The sequence below is a fragment of the Nomascus leucogenys genome, chromosome 6 (genome assembly GCF_006542625.1).
Source record: "Nomascus leucogenys isolate Asia chromosome 6, Asia_NLE_v1, whole genome shotgun sequence".
Classification (NCBI taxonomy): Eukaryota; Metazoa; Chordata; class Mammalia; order Primates; family Hylobatidae; genus Nomascus; species Nomascus leucogenys.
In genome coordinates, this window is record NC_044386.1 from 88,765,712 (window position 1) to 88,781,691 (window position 15,980).

The 15,980-nt window shown below is 42.5% G+C and overlaps 2 protein-coding genes and 1 long non-coding RNA gene across 7 annotated transcripts in view; 2 read left to right on the forward strand and 1 right to left on the reverse strand.

Moving 5' to 3' along the window:
• The window catches only part of PAQR5 (progestin and adipoQ receptor family member 5), a 49,674-nt gene extending 43,972 nt beyond the window's left edge, over window positions 1-5,702 (forward strand). The window contains exon 8 of the mRNA XM_030814664.1: window positions 1,681-5,702. Coding sequence (XP_030670524.1) covers window positions 1,681-1,922 — 242 coding nt within the window. The 3' untranslated portion in view covers window positions 1,923-5,702. The remainder of the gene's footprint in view (window positions 1-1,680) is intronic.
• Window positions 1,382-13,157, reverse strand: LOC115835511. The gene is made up of 2 exons (XR_004030549.1): window positions 12,267-13,157; window positions 1,382-2,378 (listed from the first exon to the last, which is right to left on the reverse strand). It is a non-coding gene; the product is annotated as an uncharacterized LOC115835511 (long non-coding RNA).
• Window positions 12,425-15,980, forward strand: part of KIF23 (kinesin family member 23) — a 34,499-nt gene continuing 30,943 nt past the window's right edge. For 3 of the 5 annotated variants that reach the window (XM_030814662.1, XM_003267155.4, XM_030814663.1), the window contains exons 1-3: window positions 12,470-12,591; window positions 14,116-14,185; window positions 15,605-15,733. In XM_030814662.1, the coding sequence (XP_030670522.1) occupies window positions 12,581-12,591; window positions 14,116-14,185; window positions 15,605-15,733 (210 nt within the window). In that variant the 5' untranslated portion in view covers window positions 12,470-12,580. Of the gene's footprint in view, window positions 12,592-14,115; window positions 14,186-15,604; window positions 15,734-15,980 lie in introns of all 5 variants that reach the window. The other 2 variants (XM_003267156.4, XM_012507346.2) reach the window with 2 other exon arrangements.

Consider the following 15,980-nt stretch of genomic DNA (forward strand, 5'->3'; position numbering starts at 1 on the left):
ATTTTTAATAAAGACGGGGTTTCACTGTGTTAGCCAGGATGGTCTCGATCTCCTGACCTTGTGATCCACCCGTCTCGGCCTCCCAAAGTGCTGGGATTACAGGCGTGAGCCACCATGCCCAGCCTTTTTATTTTTTTTAAACCAAAAGAGAATCCTTATTTAACTCTTATGTTGCATTAGTTTGCTAGGGCTGCCATAACAAAGTATCACAGACTGTTGTGGCCTAAACAACTGAAATTTATTTTCTCACAATTCTGGAGGCTGGAAATCTGAGATCAAAGTGTTGGCAAAGTAGTCTTCTCTGGAGGCCTCTCTCTTTGGCTTGTCGATGGCCGTTCTTTCCATCTGTCTTCACATGATCTTTTTCTTTGTATATATGCATGTCTGTGTCCTAACCTCCTTTTCTTTTCTTTTCTTTTTTTTTTTTTTTTTTTTTTTGAGATGGAGTCTTACTCTGTCGCCTAGGCTGGAATGCAGTGGCATGATCTCGGCTCACTGCAAGCTCTGCCCCGGGTTCATGCCATTCTCCTGCCTCAGCCTCCCAAGTAGCTGAGATTACAGGCACGTGCCACCACGCCCGGCTAATGTTTGTATTTTTAGTAGAGACGAGGTTTCATCATGTTAGCCAAAATGGTCTCAATCTCCTGACCTCGTGATCCGCCCACCTCGACCTCCCAAAGTGCTGGGATTACAGGCGTGAACCACCGCACCTGGCCTAACCTCCTTTCCTTATAAGGACACCAGTCATAGTGGATTAGGCCCATCTTAGAGACTTCATTTTTACTTATTTCTCTAAAGATCCTATCTGCAAATATGGTCTCCTTCTGGGGGTTAAGACTTCAGCACATGTATTTTTCAGGGACATCATTCAGCCCATAACACATGTGGTCTCCTCCTTACTTCTGGGGTCTGAGGGTTGTCCCCTAAAGCTGCCCCTGACCCTAGGCATTGGATTTGTTTTCTCACCAACCACCAACCACCCAGCATGTCCCTGTCCCTGTCACTCCCACCACCCTCTACTAGGCTCCCAGCCTCTGTGAAGGGCACCATGTGAGCTGGGTCCAGCATGGCATTGGGGAAGAAGAGTCCTGGTCATATCTGTGACTAACTGGCAGTAGGGAGAGGTCCACTTGGTTAGTGGCCAACAGAAAATTCAGCCAGCCTCTCCCTCAGCACTGAAGTGAGACTCTGAGCTGATCGGTGCTGGCCCTCAAGAGATGACCTTTGGTGCCAATTTTTTCATCCGAAAAATGAGACTGGTGGATAAGTTGTTTTAAAAAAGAATTTGGATTTGGTTTTCTCTGATGGGCCTTTTATTTTTCCCATATTGCTTCTTAAAAATAAATTTATTAAGGTATATTTCACATATTCAATAATTCTCTGTCAAGTATATAATTTAATGATATTTCCAGTAAATTCACCATACATCAGTTTTAGAACATTTTCATCCCCTCCATCAGACCCATGCACTGTTAATCCCTATTCTCACCCCCTGCTTGAGGCAGCCACTAATCTACTCTCTTTCTTTATGGATTTGCATATTCTGGAGATTTCATATAATATGCGGTCTCCTGTCTGGTTTCTTTCACTTAGCATCATTTTTAGCATACATGCCATAGCATGTATCAGTACTCATTCCTTTACATTGCTGATCTTGATGGCCTTTTGTGTTTGCCATAGGTCACAGTCACCAGCTGTTTCACGTGTGTGTGATCCTGGCCACGCACATGCAGATGGAAGCCATACTTCTGGACAAGACTCTGAGGAAGGAATGGCTCCTGGCCACCTCCAAGCCCTTCTCTTTCTCTCAGATAGCTGGAGCCATACTTCTGTGCATCATCTTCAGCCTCAGCAACATAATTTATTTCTCAGCTGCTCTGTATCGGATTCCCAAGCCAGAATTACATAAAAAAGAAACATGACTCAGATCATAAGCTTTTCATGCCAGATGTCTACATTAAGCTGCAACACCCTAACCACCATAAGCCGGAGGTGGTTACAGCTTATCATGGCCTAAAACATTCATGATGATTGGTGTCTTCTGAATAAATTCATGTCAAAAACGTATTCAGCTGGGGAAATTTCTCTAAATGTACACTGATTCTGTGTGTGTGATTTTAAAAGGAGAAATGGTTCAAGCAAGTCCTTGTTAAGGCAAACTATTGATATTTCATTAATTTTAAATTTACTTAAAATGGAGTTTTTAATTCTATTTAAACAATTGGATTAAGCATATTACCTTGGAGCTTTGTATTATTCTTTAAAAATGAGTCTTGCTTCATTTGATGAATTTGATGTCACAAAGCTTCTCTCAAGAGCTCTCGTAGTGGCCTCTCAACTACTTTGGGAGAATGAGCCATGTCAGTCACTGGGAGGACCTGTGAAAGAAAGTTGGTCACTGAGCGCCTTGGGGACTGGCAAAACATTCCAGAATGAAGAGAGCTGTTTGGGGAGAGACCTTCTTCCCTTCTCCACCTAATGAAGGGAGAACAGAAGGGGAGTCTTCTCTTCCCACAAGTCCATTCTGCCTTCAAAGTACAAGTTCTCATGTCATTATGGATTTGGAGTTTGTCAGTTTTTTTCTTAAAAGTCCACAGCGGGGTGTCATGTGTTCTGTTATGTTCTGTTTTCTGGTTGCCAGTTTGATCTGCAAAGTATTTTTCGGTGCAGGTAAAATGTGTTAAACCATAAGAGTTGACTGAGTTAATCCCAGTTGGTTGTGCTCATATGCCACTTTTTAAACCAATGGAAATTGCTATATTTGGGGATGTCATACATTTGATATTGCTTCAGCATTTCAAATATGTTGCAAAATTTAGTATCCATATGCGTAAGAAGTTAATTACATTGCCAGCGGGGTGGTCACATATAGTGTTCTCAAGCTTTACTGTGAATCAGAAACATCTAGTAAGCTTGTGACAAATGCAGACTCCTGGGGAAAACCAGGGGGTTCTGCTTCACTAGGTTAAATGTAGGTTTTGTAGAGGAGATCTGCACTGGAGCAAGTCTCCCAGATGATTCTAATACAGGAGGGCCAGAGGCCAAACTTGAAGAACTGCTGGTGTTACACGTTCCAAAAGGCATTGGACCTATCAGCTTTGTTTCGCCTGATCTCAAGTTTTAGCAACTCACCAACTAAGGCGTAACCCCCATTTTATGTTCCAGAGTTTTCTACTCTGAATAGTTCTAAAACACTGAGCATTTTCTCATTTGTTGCATTACTGATTAAAGTTCAGTATTTCATGGTGTTTTCAGGGAACACAGAAATGTAGATGCAAAACAACTTTTGACAGAGGCCCATCAAACCCTGATCTGCACTTGGTAATGACTTACGGGGGCTTCCTCACAATGCAGGATCCTCTTTGCTGACTCAGGAATACTCCATATTTTAGACTACTGCCTCTAACATTAACTAGCCCAGACATTTGAATGGCCTTGTAAACAGCTCACTGTCTAATCCTCTAAGGACAAGTAACAATTTATATTGGATGAGAGTGGTCAAGAAATATGATTTCATTAGTTTTATCTGTTTACTTCCTCTGGGGAAGGCAGACTGATAAAATTATACGGGCTGGTAAATTTTTGGTATATTAGTTGCAAGCTGTATGACAAAATTTGTTTTTTTTTGGCAACAATCTGACATTATTAGTGGAATTCCACACCAACAGGACCTGTGGGCTTCCATTTCATCTTACCATAACTTCAATTTTATGGCAAAAAAAGGTACAAAGTTTAAATACCCCTTTCTAGTAATGCCAAAGACATACAGTGTTTTACATTCTCTCCTTTACAGATAACAAAATAATGTTTAGCTCAGTAAGTACTGAAATAATGAGTGATCAATTTGAAGGATTTTTAGATTATTTAATCTTTGCTTATGTTGCTTTTTCACATGCTTAATGATGAAAATGAAATGTTAAATCAACAAAATAAGATTCAGTGTTTCATAACATTTTTATAAGTTTGGTAAACTTTAGTCCCATTATATACTTTTGGGGACAGTGTTATAAATCAGAATTTTACGACAGTTTGCAGCACACTGATTTGAAAGCTTCCTGTGCAAAATGAGAAAGGGTTCAAATATATTAATTATCATTAAGTATTAAATAATAGGCATTAGATGTCTAATGTGAGTATAATTTCATCCAAGCCATCTCAGAAAGTCTAAAAGGTTGGCAGGGGGTCAGCTGAAGACCTCACTGGAGTGGGTCTCAATTTTTAAAAAGACATGTGACACATTCCCATTGGTAACAATTGCTCACCATGGCATTGTCTCAAAAAAGACTATGGTGGGGAGGGTGGCACATTCCTAATGGGATGTACCTCTCCCTGCTCCCCTTGCTTGAGAAGCACTACTCAAAAATTTACCAGACCTTACAACTGCAATAAAACTTGAATGTATATGAATAAGGCCATTCAGTTAACTTTAGCTCCCTTTACCCATTGAAGGGGTTCCTTTTCCATTGCTCAGTTTTTAGAAAATAATTCTCATCTTTTTTCTAAAGAAATGAATTTGTGGCTGGTCTGAAGGTAGTGAGTTACCTCAATTGATTGTTCACAGTCAGTTACAGATCAAGCTCCTTGTTCTACTCTTCCCCTCTTCTCACTACTGCACTTGACTAGTCTTAAAATAAAGAAAGAACGAATGAATGAATGAATCTGTGGCTGGATGCAGCGGCTCATGCCTGTAATCCCAGCAGTTCGGGAGGCTAAAGTGGGAGGACTGCTTGGGCCCAAGAATTCGGGACCAGCCTGGGCAATAGAGCCAGACACTGTCTCTATAAAAAAATGTTAAAACTAGCTGGTTGTGGTGGTGCACACCTGTGGTCCCAGCTACTGTGGAGGGTGATGTGGGAGGACTGCTTGAACCCAGGAGTTGGATGCTGCAGTGAGCTATCATTGCACCATTGCACTCCAGACTGGGCAACAGGGCAAGACCCTGCCTCAAAAGAAAAAAAAAAAGAATTTGTAATTGTTGGTAGGATGTTGTGGGAAATTCAGAGGCCTTCTGTATATAAAGCAGTTTAAATACTTGGTCTGCTGAAGTGTTGCTCCCCGCCCTGCCCCGCCCAGCAGAACCTTGCTCAAATGAGAGGTTCTGAGGAAGGTGGGGTGGAATAGAATGGCATTGTCAGATATGTTCAAGAAACCCTTCATTTGACACTATTTTGTACCTTATGGTACCCTTTAAATTTTTTTAATTAAAAAAATATTTTTTGAGACAGGGTCTTGTTCTGTTGCCCAGGTTGGAGTGTAGTGTTGCAATCTTGGCTCACTGCAACCTCTGCCTGACAGGCTTCAGTGATCTTCCCACCTCAGCCTCCTGAGTAGCTGGGACTACAGGTGCATGCCACCAAGCCTGGCTAATTTTTTGTAGAGATGGGATTTTGCCATGCTGCCCAGGCTGGTTTAGAATGCCTGAACTCAAGTGATTTGTCTGCCTCAGCCTCCCAAAGTGCTGGGATTACAGGCATGAGCCACACTGCACCCAGTCCATGATACCCTTTTATATGAAACACCTATTAACACTGTACAACAACACTTCGAAACATATTATTTGAATGTCGGCCTCTGATTTTCTAGTCAACAATCCATTAAGGCAAAGACCTGTTTCCAAACTCAGATGTTCTCCAACTTACACTAATGTCTGGTTTTCTTGAACTATGTTAGAGAAAAAAATAAACAGAATTTATTTGTTATCATAAAATCCTGTTTGCCACTTAATTTGGTTATGTTTTATCTACCACACTGCAAGCGTGTTCATTCACCATGAGAAACAGATCCCTATACAGATATATATCAGTAAATCATTCAATGAATAGTTAGTGCTTAGGATGTATAGAATGGCCACTGTCCTAGGAACTGGGGATACACAAGAGAAAAAACCCTACAATGTCCCTCCCTAATGAAGCTAGTGTTCTGGTTGGGCAGGCAGACATGATATATAGATGAATCCAGATAATAAGTGCTGTAAAGAAACTAAGCCTAGTAGGGCACATGTGAATTGATGGTCACTCTGATAAGCTGACATTTGAGGAAGACTTGATGGGCAAAAAGGAGCCAGCTTTGTCAGCTTGTCGGGGGAAGGCATTGCAGGTTGAGCTAAGTAGAGGGGTCCCAAGGCTGGCAGGTACTTGTTCTACTGGAAGGATGTTAACTCCAGAAGATATCTGAATGACTTGACTTTTGAAGAATTCTGAGATTTTCCTGATTTTTTTTTCCCTTGAGAAATTGCCTATAGGGCTTTCCTATGTCTCTTGGTACTTGTATGGAATGTGTCAACTCACAAGAAATTAACTTCAGACAGTTGCCACGCTCATTCTCTTCATGCTAAGCAACAGATTTCTGAATCAGGCTGAACTTTTTTGCCTCCTCCAGAACACAGAAGGAAAGGCCCTCAAAGATCATTTAATTCAGCCCTTTTAAAATTTGTTCGATGATGTATAATGCAGATTCTCAGGCCCAAACACACTGACACAGACTACCCACAGTGGGGGAGGGGATCCTGTAGTTTCAAATTTTTAGCTAAAGCTGTAGGTAATTTTTAATATAAGGGAGTTTAGAAGCACTGATATAGTCCAACCATTTTTAAACACAATTTCAGACTTAGAAAAACGTTGCAAAATAGTGCAAAGAATTCCCAGGTACTTTTCACCTTTTCTCCTTTCCTCCCTTTTCCAACAGTGAGAAAGCTGACTCCCATTAGCCACAATACATTTTATTTTATTTTATTTTTTGAGAAGAAGTCTCACTCTGTTGCCCAGGCTGGAGAGCAGTGGCACGATGTTGGCTCACTGCAACCTCTGCCTCCCATGTTCAAGCGATTCTTCTGCCTCAGCCTCCCAAGTAGCTGGGATTACAGGCGTGTGCCACAATACCTGGCTAATTTTTGCATTTTTAGTAGAGACAGGGTTTCATCATGTTGGCCAGGCTGGTCTCGAATTCCCGACCTCAAGTGATAGACTTGCCTCAGCTTCCCAACAGGCTGGGATTACAGGCATGAGCCACCTCGCCCAGCCCATTATACATTTTATTTGCTCAATCCTAGAATGTACAGAATGTTGTTTCAGAATTACCAACTAATGTCTGTGCCTACTAATTAGAATTCAATAAGTTTCAAGTTTTTTTTGTCTTGACCCTGAGGGCAAGCTTGATTCTAAATAGTCACAGTTACCTGGGTTATTTCCCCCTTTCTGTGTATGCTATTTATTTGAAATATAGTACAAGTCATTTGTTTCTTTTTGTGTAAATTTTACAGTCCCCCAACCTCCCAACACACACCCTGGTTGATTTTATTAATTTGTGTTTTGTGTATGTAAACATTAACATCTAATCATTCATGTGACAAATGGCCTCGCTAGAGAGATTCATGGCCTGGGAACCTGAGACAATGTTTCTAAGGCCACTCAGTGACCAGCAGGGCCTGGGAGGGAACAGTGTGTGGAGCACGTCCAAGCTCCCAAGGCAGTGCTGTCTCCATTTTACTGCCTCCCCTCAAACACTCTGGGCTTCAGCAGTTTCTGGTCATTGGTGTTTACTGAGTTCCCATAGCTGGACTTGCTTATCTGGGTGTTTGGATTAATACATGGTTTCAAATTTGTGTAGTGTCAGCCCCTCTTCAATGATTTGGATAAGACTTGCCTGGTCCAATTTAACAGTTTCTAGTAAAGTTAAACTTACCATAAGACCCACAATCCCACCCAAGAGAAATAAAAACACACCTACATAAAGACTTTTACACAAATAATTATACCAGTTTCATAATCTCCAGAAAGTAGAAACAACCTAAATGTCCAACTGGTGAATGAACAAATTGTCCTGCATTCATACAGTGGAATAGACTCAGCAACAAAAAGGGAACAAATTACTGGTACATGCAACACATTGATGAAAATATCAAAGCATTATGCTGAGTGAAAGAAAAGACATTCTGGAAAAGGCAAAAGTATAGGGAAGAAAATCAGAAAAGTAGTTGCCAAGGCCTGGGAGTAGGGGCAGCACAGAGAATTTTCCACTGTGATGGAAATACACATTTGATTGTGGTTACAGCATACTATATATTTGTCAAATATATAGAACAATACAACTAAAAAGGGTCCATTTTACTGTATGTAAATTATACCTAAAATGCTTGACTTTAGAAAGAAAAAAGCCCCTCAGTTCTCCTCTCCCCACCCTCCTGCGCTCACTCCTGATCTGGATCTCTAATTCTATGGTAAAATGCCAATCTTTTAATGGCTATAGGTAGCCCTTTGCTATTTTTGAATAGCGAAATGATGTAATTATTTGGTAGTTTTAAGGAAATTAATAAGCCAGAGAGCTTTAATACAGAAGTGAGGGAGGAAGAAGAAACTGTCCTGAAGAGAAGCTGGAGGTGGTGTGATGTAACTGGGTCCTCAACTGGAGTGTTCTTTGAAGGGATGGATTCATTCATCCCTTCAAGCTATGTATGGGGCACCTGCACTGCTAGGCACTGGGCATGCAACAATGCCATCTAGTGAGGCTGTGGGGATAAGCCAGTAGAGGAGACAGGAATGAACAGTGACTGCCAATTGGAATGTGAGTGCTGAAACAAGTCAACAGGTGCAGTGAGTGGGAAAGGGCAGTTCTGGGGGCGTGGGGGCTGTACCATGGGGCCCAGTATCCACAGCAGGGTAGCTGGCAGATCTGCGGAGAACTGAAGGCAAGGCATTGTCAGAGGAAAGGAGGGAGGAGAGCATGACAGCACAGAGAATGGCGTGTGAGCCCAGTGTGTTCAGGGCACTGCAGTTCAACATGACTGGAGGGGACAGGCGGCAGTGATGGGTGACGAGCCCCAGAGGAAGCGTCTCAGGGCCCTGTGGTGGGTCTTCAACAATGGGGAACCACTGCAGAGTTTCATATAGGTGTGTGACATAATCAGATCCGTGATCTACAGGTGAGCAAAATGGAAACTGGTTGGAAAGTGGCAGCAGAGAGGCCTGTTAGGAGACTGCTGTCTTTATCAGACAAGAGATGATGGTGGCCAAGAAGACAGAGAAAAGTGGAGCGGTTTGGAGGTTTGGCTACTTAGTAGGTAGAACTGTTAAGATTTAGTGATTGAATATTGAGACAGAAGAAGAAAGAAAAGCCAAAAACGGTGCCTTAGACTCTGGCTTGGCAGATGCCATCCACTGAGAGGGAGCAAGTTTGGGAGAAGAGATTAGAATGTGTTAGGTGTGAGATGCTTGTGGGATGTCGAAGTGGAGAATCCAGAAGACAGTTGGATATATGGCTCTGGAGCTCAGAAGAGCAAACATGAATGGTATGTGAAGCCATATGAGTGCTTGAGAGTGCCTAGGGAAAAGGCACACCTAGTGACCAGCTCTAAACCCTGAGCCCCAACATTTAAGGGAGAAAAAAGAACTCACAAAGGAGACTGAGAAAGAAGGGCTAGACAGCTAGGAGAAAAAATAAAGGCATGGGAAGAAAGGAATGGGCAACATTTTTTAGTGTTGTTAAGAAGTCAAGTAAGACAAAGGTCAAATAGATTTAACATCAAGGAAGTGGTAATTTTGGTGACAAGAGTTCCAATGGAGAGTCTGAGGTAGAAGCTAAACTGAAGAGCAACCAGGATATAAGTAGTCAGCAACCAAGTCCAATTCCTAAATGATAAAATTCCAAACTCTAGGCTGGGTGTGGTGTCTCACACCTGTAATCCTAGCACTTTGGGAGGCCGAGGCAGGTGGAGCACTTGAGGTCAGAAGTTCAATGCCTGGCCAGCATGGTGAAACCCCATCTCTCTTAAAAACACAAAAAATTAGCCGGGCATGGTGGCACACCCCTGTAGTCCCAGCTACTCGGGAGGCCGAGGCAGGAGAATCGCTTGAACCCTGGAGGCGGAAGTTGCAGTGAGCTGAGATCGCGCCACTGCACTCCAGCCTGGGTGACAGAGACTCCGTCTCAAAAAACAAAACAAAACAAACAAACAAATAAAATACCAAACTGTAGCTTGACAACAAAGTCCTAATGATTCAAAGACTTCAACATAAGAAGCAAAGCAATAAAAGCACTAGGAAACAAAAAATGGGAAATAAAATAAAAAAACTCAGAATGGATGTATTTTTCCAGTATGACACAAAACAGAAGCCACGAAAGAAAAGACGGATTAATCTGTCTACCTGAAATTTTTTCTAAGCTGTCACAAAACATATACAAATAAAAATAACCAAAATGTGAACAATAAAAATATTTAAACTCGTATTTTGGATGAGGACCAATTTTTTTTTTTGATATAAGAACTTTCACAAATCATTAAGAAAAACTAACAACTAGTAGAACAAAGAGGCAAAGAATATGAACACAGTTGATAGAGAAGGAATCAAAAGGGCTCTTAAATATATGAATAAACAACATTATTTATCTGAAAATAAATGAAAATTTTAACTACATGTTTCTTCTCACCAATTGATAACAGATATCAATAGATTGATATCTACTGAAAAGTTTGATAACACTTTGAGAATTGTGGAGAAATAGGCACTCTCATACAGGCTGGTGGGAGTGTACATTTGGACAGCTTTTATGGAGAATGATTTGCAATATCTGTGAAATGTTACACATGTGTATACTCTTTGACTCAGCAATTCTGTTTCTAGAAATGTGTCCTACATATTTACCTGCATTGTATAAATTTCCAAGTTCATTCACTATAGCTGTATCTGTAATAGCAAAAATTGGAACCATCCTAATGTGCAATGTAGGGGTGGAAAAGGTGTGATACTTTTCTTTACCCATCTTAAGGGTCACAGCTGACACTACCATAACAAAAGACAGGTTAGCAAGATAAATGGATAACTAATTTATTGAATCGTAGTTTTATGTGACGTAAGTGCCTTCAGAAATGAAGACCCAAAGACCCAGGGAAAGCTGTCCATTTTTATGCTTAGATGAGATGAAGAATGGACAGCTGTGTAGAAATGTGATTGGACAAAAGGAGTATGATCTAATAGTAACAGACTGAAGGAGGAATCCAGCAAGTCCTGTCTGTTCAGATTCTTCTTGGCCTCTCTGTGTAGCTTTCCTTCTTCCTGAGTGTAGGGCAAGACCCTTTTGGAACGAGGGTCTTATGACAAGGTACATCAAAGAATGTCTTTATGGCCAGCTCTTACACAAAAAGGTGGGGGAAGGCTAGATTAATATTTCTAAGTTTTTCTAGAATAATGTTTCTGGCTTGCTTGGGAGAAAAGGGGTTCTAGTTTCCATGACCCACCTTGGGGAACAGAAATTCTAGTTTCTATTATTTGCTTTAGGAGACACAGAGTGGTGGGAGACAAGAGGGCAGGAGACAGTCAGAGACAGACTTTGCTTTTAAGGCTTCTCTGAGGCCCTTTCAATCTTCTTTAGTTCAAAGCACTCAGTGTGCCAAAGAGCCATGCTTTGGGGTGTCGTTTCCTGAGCACCAACAATGTGGGCCAAGGATATTGTGACTATCCTTACCAGTGCTGTGGTCCTTCGGGAAGTTGAGAAGGGGCTAGAGTTCCATGAGAGCCCAGGTGTAGATGTGTATTTGACAGTCATCGGCTTAGGGTCAAAGACTGAAGTGATATAGAATCAGCTCATCTAAGGCAAGAGTAGGTTCTAAAGGTTGCCCCTCAAGGGTAAGGACCAAATTTTATTCATCTCCGTAAGGCCAGGATCAAACACAATCAAGATTTGATAAAATAGGCCGGGCGCGGTGGCTCACGCCTGTAATCCCAGCACTTTGGGAGGCCAAGGTAGGCAGATCACCTTAAGTCAGGAGTCCTAGACCACCCTGGCCAATATGGTGAAACCTCATCTCCACTAAAAATACAAAAATTAGCTGGGCATGGTGGTGCGCGCCTGTAATCCCAGCTACTCGGGAGGCTGAGGCAAGAGAATTGCTTGAACCTGGGAGGCGGAGGTTGCAGTGAGCTGAAGACTGCACTCCAGCCTGGGCGACAGAGCAACTCCACCTCAAAAAATAAAAAAGGAAAAAAAAAAGAGTTGATAAAATAATGTACATATAGGACAGAGCTGGAGGGAAACCCAGTAAAGGTGAATCACAGACAGAAAAGAAGCCAAGATAATGTGGTGACTTGGGAGCCAGAGAGAGGGAGCCTGAGACTCGGAGCAGGGCACAGCACAGGAATACAACACTTTTCACCAGAACGACATTCCGACCTCTGAATCAACCCTGGAAAGGCCCTTCCATTGAACTTCTTGTGACGGAGGAAAAGAAACCCTCAGTTTCGTCATCGCAAGGCGGAAGAGTTTAAATACCATACCTCAAGATCTCCCTCCAGCCCTGACACACGATTCCGCGGCCCTTTCAGCGTCGGTCGCCTAGGAGACAAGCGCCACTTCCGGCAGCGCAGTCACTTCCGCGGAGGTCCTGCCGCTCCCTGCGGACGGGCGCTGATTGGCCCGTTTGAAATGCGCCAGGCGGGAGCTCACCTGGGGTCTTAGCGTCGCCGCCGGCTTCGCAGAGCACCGTGCCTGGGTCGCGGAGTCCCGGTTCCTGCTGCGGGTCCTAACGTCCCGCAGTCTTCGTCAGCCCGCCGTCCCGCGCGCGCGTTTGGGCGGCGTGGAGCCTGCTGCCATGAAGTCAGCGTGAGTACGAGGTCGCCGAGCAGGGAAGGAGGGCGGAAGGGGGCCGAGGCCGCGGGGCTGGGGGCAGGCGTCTCCACTTAGGCCGCGGCCGGATGCGGGCAGCGCGGACAGCATCCCGCCCGGTGCTCCTGCGGCCGCGACCCCAAAGTGGGAACCTCCACGTGTGGCCGCTCCGCGGGAGCCTGGGCGCGGAGACCCCTGCCGCGTCGCCCCCCGCCGCCCCGCCTGGGCCTGCAGGGGCCAGGAAGGGTCGGCCCGAAGCCGGGGGTGTTTTATGCCGCACCCGGTTCCCGGTAGCGGGACTGTCCTCCTCGGGGCCCCGGGACAGCCTTCCCCTTCTCAAGTTCCCCTTCTCCCTCGCTGGCTGCCGCCGCCTCCAGAGTGCAGTTGGCCGACTTACTGCGGGTCGGAGGTGGTCTCGTGTGTGGAGCCGAGCGAGCGTGCTGGGCATTGGTTAGATGGGCTCCGTTTCTGGAGAGCCCAGGCACCGGTGATCGCCGCAAGCTTTTTTTTCAGCCGAGCACCCTGTCCTTGAGGCCGAGCCCATCCGCTTACACCGGCCAGTTACTTCTGCTGTATTTTGTGGCCGCGGAGAACCTCCGCCCACATTCCTAAGCCAATATTTTCGGCGCAGCATTATTCCTGGGTAAAGAAATATTTGTCGTGCAAAGGAGAGGAGTCGTTTGCAACAGGCAGCTTGTTTATTAAAAGGCTGAAGTCAAAATCTTTAGATGAAAAAAATTGTATATAAGAAATATACGTTGAGTTTAACTTAAGCCCACCACAAAGTATTTTGCACTGAATAACACGAATTTGCTTGTGTTTCATCTGAGAATATGTTTTGAAAAATATTTTCAAACTACAGTCGAAGCCAATAATCTCACTTAATTTTAATGTGTTAAATGTATATCTAGCCTATAGATAAATGTGAAGGGAAAAAGATGAGATGCTAGAGAAACGGTGAAATCCATCAAAAAAACCTTTTGATTGCCCCTACTTAAGAAACCAAGAAATTGGCAGTGTGGGACTGGATTTTGTTTGGAGAGAAAGAGTAATGTTTTGAGCATTCAATGACTGGTTGTTTCTTGAAAGTACAGGCATAAATCTTGACGAAAGAATGTTTTCCTCCATGTGCATTTTTATAGTGTATTGAAGTTAATCGCTTGTCAGTCTGTAAAGTGTGGGCAGTTATTTGTAGATTTTTCAAATTTGTAGTGCCTCTGTTAAATTGTTGCTCAAGAAAATATGCAAGCTATTTTAAGTGTAGCACTAATCAGAGAATAAGTAGGTACATTTGGTACCAAAAATGTATTCTAAAGCAAATTTTAATTACTTTAGGATTACGCATGCCACAAACACTCTGCTACTATGATTATTATTCATGTTATTTGGGATGCGGTGTTTTGGAACTGCTAAGGGATAATTTACAGATAACCTAGAAAGATTGTTTAAGTTTTAGGTGAGGCTTTTGTATTCGTCTTGAACTGGAAAAAAGTTATTATTTTTTTTTTAATCTATGACCAGGAGAGCTAAGACACCCCGGAAACCTATCGTGAAAAAGGGGTCCCAAACGAACCTTAAAGATCCAGTTGGGGTAAGGTCTCCCTGTGAATTTATGTGTGTGTTTAATAAACTTACCTCTTCAGTCCTTTCTGTCTTATGTGTATGCTTGGAAGGGAAGGAAGAAGACATGTGGAAATATAATCAAATAACATTTAGTTAAATGGATGTACTACATTGTGTAAAACTAGTTCTAGCTGTGAAATTTTCTCCATAAGATTAATTAAATTAGTCCAGTAAAATGAAGTCTTTGGTTGTCAACTGCATACCTTCTGTAATTATAATTTGGAGAGTTAGATAATTAAAAATCTCCAACTGGATTCATATTCATCCCAGAGAATATGAACTGAGTTCATATGAACCCAGTTCATGCCATACAGTAACTGATGGCATGTGGAGAGTTCCAAACTTCTTGGGACCAAGTTTAATTCACTCTAATATCTACTCATATTTCAAGTACTTCACTAGTTTCTGGCTCAGGAACTTGCTTTTAAAAGCAAATGTTAAATTATGAAGAAAAAATGAAGCAGGCAAAAAGAATAAGAATTTTAAAACAAAACAGCAAATGGCAAACAAAAAGGATCCTTTGCTCTGAGGTGTTTTAAATCTACCCCTCGCTGCCACTGGAGTGGGTCCCTGGCTCTGAGTTAAGGGAACCAGGTGCTTTGCACACAGCTGAATGAGTTTTCCTCAAGCCCCCTCCCCTGCTTTCAAAAATGTCTCTGTAGGCTGGGTGTGGTGGCTCACGCCTGTAATCCCAGCACTTTGGGAGACTGAGGCGGGTGGATCACCTGAGGTCAGGAGTTCGAGACCAGCCTGGCCAACATGGCAAAACCCTGTCTCTACTAAAAATACAAAAATTAGCTGGGTGTGGTGGTGGGTGCCTGTAATCCCAGCTACTCGGGAGGCTGACGCAGGAGAATTGCTTGAACCCAGGAGGTTGCAGTGAGCCGAGATCCGGCCATTGCACTCCAGCCTGGGTGACGAGAGAAACTCTGTCTCTAAATGAATAAATACATAAATAAAGATGTCGTTGTATATTAAATGTTGGGTTAAGCTGACAAGTTTTTAAATTGACATCCATTTCCAAGAAATTCTAACAGTTTTAAAAAATCTCATTGTGTGTCATGTTGTTGACTTTTAGAGATATTAGTAGTAGTATAACTATTATTTGTGTACAATATAATGGTGAATACACTGCAATTTGATTTTTATTATCAAAATTTATTTTAATTTTGTGTGTATTTAAAGTATTCTTATATCTAATACATGTTTGTATTTGTCAAATCTCAAGTAGCAGATTTTAATTTTCATAGCCCTTGGAGATACAGAGCTCGTAAATTGAGAGACCGAATGTTTGTTGAATGAATGAATGAATGAGAAGCTTAAGTGAAAAATCAGGCAAAAGGTCAAACTGTTCTTGCAGCACCTTCCCACCTTCCTGTTTCTTCAGGTATACTGTAGGGTGCGCCCACTGGGCTTTCCTGATCAAGAGTGTTGCATAGAAGTGATCAATAACACAACTGTTCAGCTTCATACTCCTGAGGGCTACAGACTCAACCGAAATGGAGACTATAAGGAGGTAATTCTGATTTGGACCAAGTTGTTTTTACTCAATATGTTGTTTCCTGAATGACTTTTACATTTTTAAATGTAACAAAGTTCATTTGTGAGCCCACATTTTCGAAAGACTTATTTACTTCATTATAACCACTGTATCTAAAGTGTTTTTGACTTCTGGGATGCACAGACATACCTTTGGTATGCTGGAATTAGAGGATTGCTTTTAGCAGATAATTTCTTACACTGAGTATTATTGTTTTTAAGAG